Consider the following 2,786-nt stretch of genomic DNA (forward strand, 5'->3'; position numbering starts at 1 on the left):
TGCTAAGAATTATAATTATAATTAAATTAAGTAATTCGATATAATCCAAAAATTTAATAAGTGGGCGAACCAGATCCTCTGTCCCATTAATACATTATATCTCTCTATTCCCACACACATAATATATATATACACATATATGTATGTATTATATATATACGTATATACAATTATGTAAATTGGGATAGAGGGATATGATTTATTTTTGAGACGAAGGATCCCATGGATCAATTATATACTCCCTCCGTCGACAAACTAATGTCTTATTTTCTTATTTGGAACATCTAAAAATGATTGTCCTTTTTACCCTTACTTTATTTATCTTTTTTATATCTATACACAAAATAAAAGACTATTGTCAATTTACAATAAAAAACTAATTACCTAAAAAAACGTGTAAATATCACTTAGGACATTAGAAAATAGACGGATGGAGTATTTTATGAGAATACATTCTTATACGTATATAAAAAACTATTTTTTTATTTATTTACGTAATATAAGTGAATGGAAACATAATGAACAAAGATAGTATTCCACTGTCGATCGATCAATCGGTACTTAGTAAAAAATATATATGACTTAATAATAAGTTTTTTGAGCAACATATATTGTAATTAATCAATAATTTTTCATAAGTATTTCCTAACCACTTGTGCGTCACCTTTTTGACAATAATTTATTGGTCAGTTGGACTCTAATTAAAACTAAGTAACTAATATTTGTAATCGGGCCAATGATTATCAACCAAATATTTACATTCTGCTGAGAGGTAGATGTGTAGTGGTTGGACTTACACAATATATATACATATATAACTTCAGTCAACAATTAATTTTTGTACTAAATCTTTTTATTTTCCTACAATACAATAGTATTACATCAAATTTAATAAATAATTAGATAAACAGTAACCGAATCAATGCATGGATGGTAGTCATAAATTTAAAAAGAAATTAAAAAAAAATAAATAGAAAACCCTAAAATGTACGTAATTAAATCGATTTGCCAATCATTGCTTACAATATGAAAAATCTCTCATTCTGTAAATTGATACAAAGATATGCTGTTATGTACAAAGTGTTCTTTCCGTATGTGGCAATACTTGAATAGAAAGTGAATTGGAAAATGAGAAATTGATGAAGAAGAAACCCAAGAAAATTAATTAATTAAAAGGAAAATTTTACAAACCTTCTTCAGATATATATATATATATATATATAATGTACATATGTGTGAACAGTTATGGAAGACGACGACTAAGCCATCTCATTGAAGAGAGGATCGTCAAACAGCTGAGACCAAATTTGGTCAGCTCCGCCATAGCTGGATGCGCTGCAAGCATCCCCGGTAGTGTTAGTAACAGACGTCTCCGCCGTCAGCGGCGGCGGCGGCGCCGCCAGCCACTGCGATGAAGTTTCTCCGGCGCTCTGCAAATCTGGCAAATGGGAGAATCCAGGAGCCGAGTCTTGAAGATAGCCGGCTAGCGCCGCCGCCGGCGTATCTATCTGGCTCGAAAAGCTGTTCTGGAAAAAGGGAAGCGGCGGCGGCGGCGGCGGAAGCGGCTGCTGGAGAATGCCCTGCAGGTAATGGTGATTGATCGTAGCCGCGGCTTCGGATCGGAAAAACTCCCAGGAAGGGTTTCCGACGAGGTTCGCGAGCTCGGCGAGGAGGTGGGGGACGGCGGCGAAAATGTCGTCGGCGCGGCGGCGGTGGGTGGCGGGGTCGAGTCCCATTTGGATAAGCTTCTTCTTCAGGTGGGTGTTCCAGAAGTTTTTAATCTCGTTGTCTGTTCTTCCCGGAAGGTGGCCGGCAATGGCGGACCACCTGAGATTTTCAATTAATTAATAAAAAAAATAATTGAAAAAAAAAATTATATATATATATAATTATACTTATTTCCGAGAATGGCGTGGAGATTGAGAATAGTTTGCTCTTCTTCTGGGGAGAATTTGCCACGTTTGATATCTGGTCGGAGATAGTTTGTCCATCGGAGTCTGCAGCTCTTGCCACACCTGTTCAGACCTGCACTACTTCTAATTATTCATTTAATTACATAATTAATCAATTAATTAATGATGTTATAATATTATTTTTGATTACCAGCAAGCTTGGGGAGAGCTCTCCAGCTGCCATGGCCGTGCTTGTTGATGTAGGTGGTGAGCTTATTGTCTTCTTCTGGAGTCCATGGCCCTTTCTTCAGACCACTGCTCTCATCGCAGCAGGGAGATCGTCCCATTTCTGTTGTAGTAATGTTGTTTAATTTCTGTCCTAACAATCCTACCAAATAACTGCAATCTTCTTCCCTCGACCATTAATCATTATATATATACATAAGTGTGTGTATATATATGTGTGTGTATGAGTGTCCAGCAAACTTCTCTCACTTGCCGTACGCCAACTGTGTGGGCCCCAGATGTGATTTTACTAAAATGACCATAGTAGTTTACCGAATTTACGAGACTGGGAATAGGTAGCCCTAGTATTATGGTAATGATTTTGGTTTCTTTGCGCCTTGGAATCAATATATGAATATGGATTTTTGTTTCTATATTTAGGTTATTTTATTTTATTTTATTTATAAATGAAATATATCATATGCGATGTTATTATTTTAAAATTTTAAAATGAAAAAAAATTGTATAGATAAGCATGTATTAATATTTACTTTATATTTTTATAATTATAGTAATGGTTATTACTCATTTCGTCTCAAATACTTTGCAATATTTTTTTTTTTTTTCAAACTTACTGCAATATTTTTAAATTTAGAAACAATTAATATG

The 2,786-nt window shown here is 34.7% G+C and overlaps 1 protein-coding gene across 1 annotated transcript; it reads right to left on the reverse strand.

The window, feature by feature from the left end:
* Positions 1 to 1,243: 1,243 nt before the first annotated feature.
* Positions 1,244 to 2,290, reverse strand: LOC127248762 (transcription factor MYB53-like). The gene is made up of 3 exons (XM_051271278.1): positions 2,104 to 2,290; positions 1,896 to 2,025; positions 1,244 to 1,827 (listed from the first exon to the last, which is right to left on the reverse strand). The coding sequence occupies exons 1-3, from the start codon at positions 2,237 to 2,239 to the stop codon at positions 1,260 to 1,262; spliced, it is 834 nt and encodes a 277-aa protein (XP_051127235.1). The 5' UTR covers positions 2,240 to 2,290; the 3' UTR covers positions 1,244 to 1,259.
* Positions 2,291 to 2,786: the final 496 nt, after the last annotated feature.

Source organism: Andrographis paniculata, unplaced genomic scaffold, assembly GCF_009805555.1.
Source record: "Andrographis paniculata isolate CXL003 unplaced genomic scaffold, ASM980555v1 Contig34END, whole genome shotgun sequence".
Classification (NCBI taxonomy): Eukaryota; Viridiplantae; Streptophyta; class Magnoliopsida; order Lamiales; family Acanthaceae; genus Andrographis; species Andrographis paniculata.

Coding starts and splice junctions, on each gene's coding strand:
- LOC127248762 (XM_051271278.1), bottom strand. CDS start 2,239: ATGGGACGATCTCCCTGCTGCGATGAGAGCAGTGGTCTGAAGAAAGGG. Junction 2,026..2,103: donor AGCTCTCCCCAAGCTTGCTG/GTAATCAAAAAT, acceptor GAAGTAGTGCAG/GTCTGAACAGGTGTGGCAAG. Junction 1,828..1,895: donor CACGCCATTCTCGGAAATAA/GTATAATTATAT, acceptor TGAAAATCTCAG/GTGGTCCGCCATTGCCGGCC.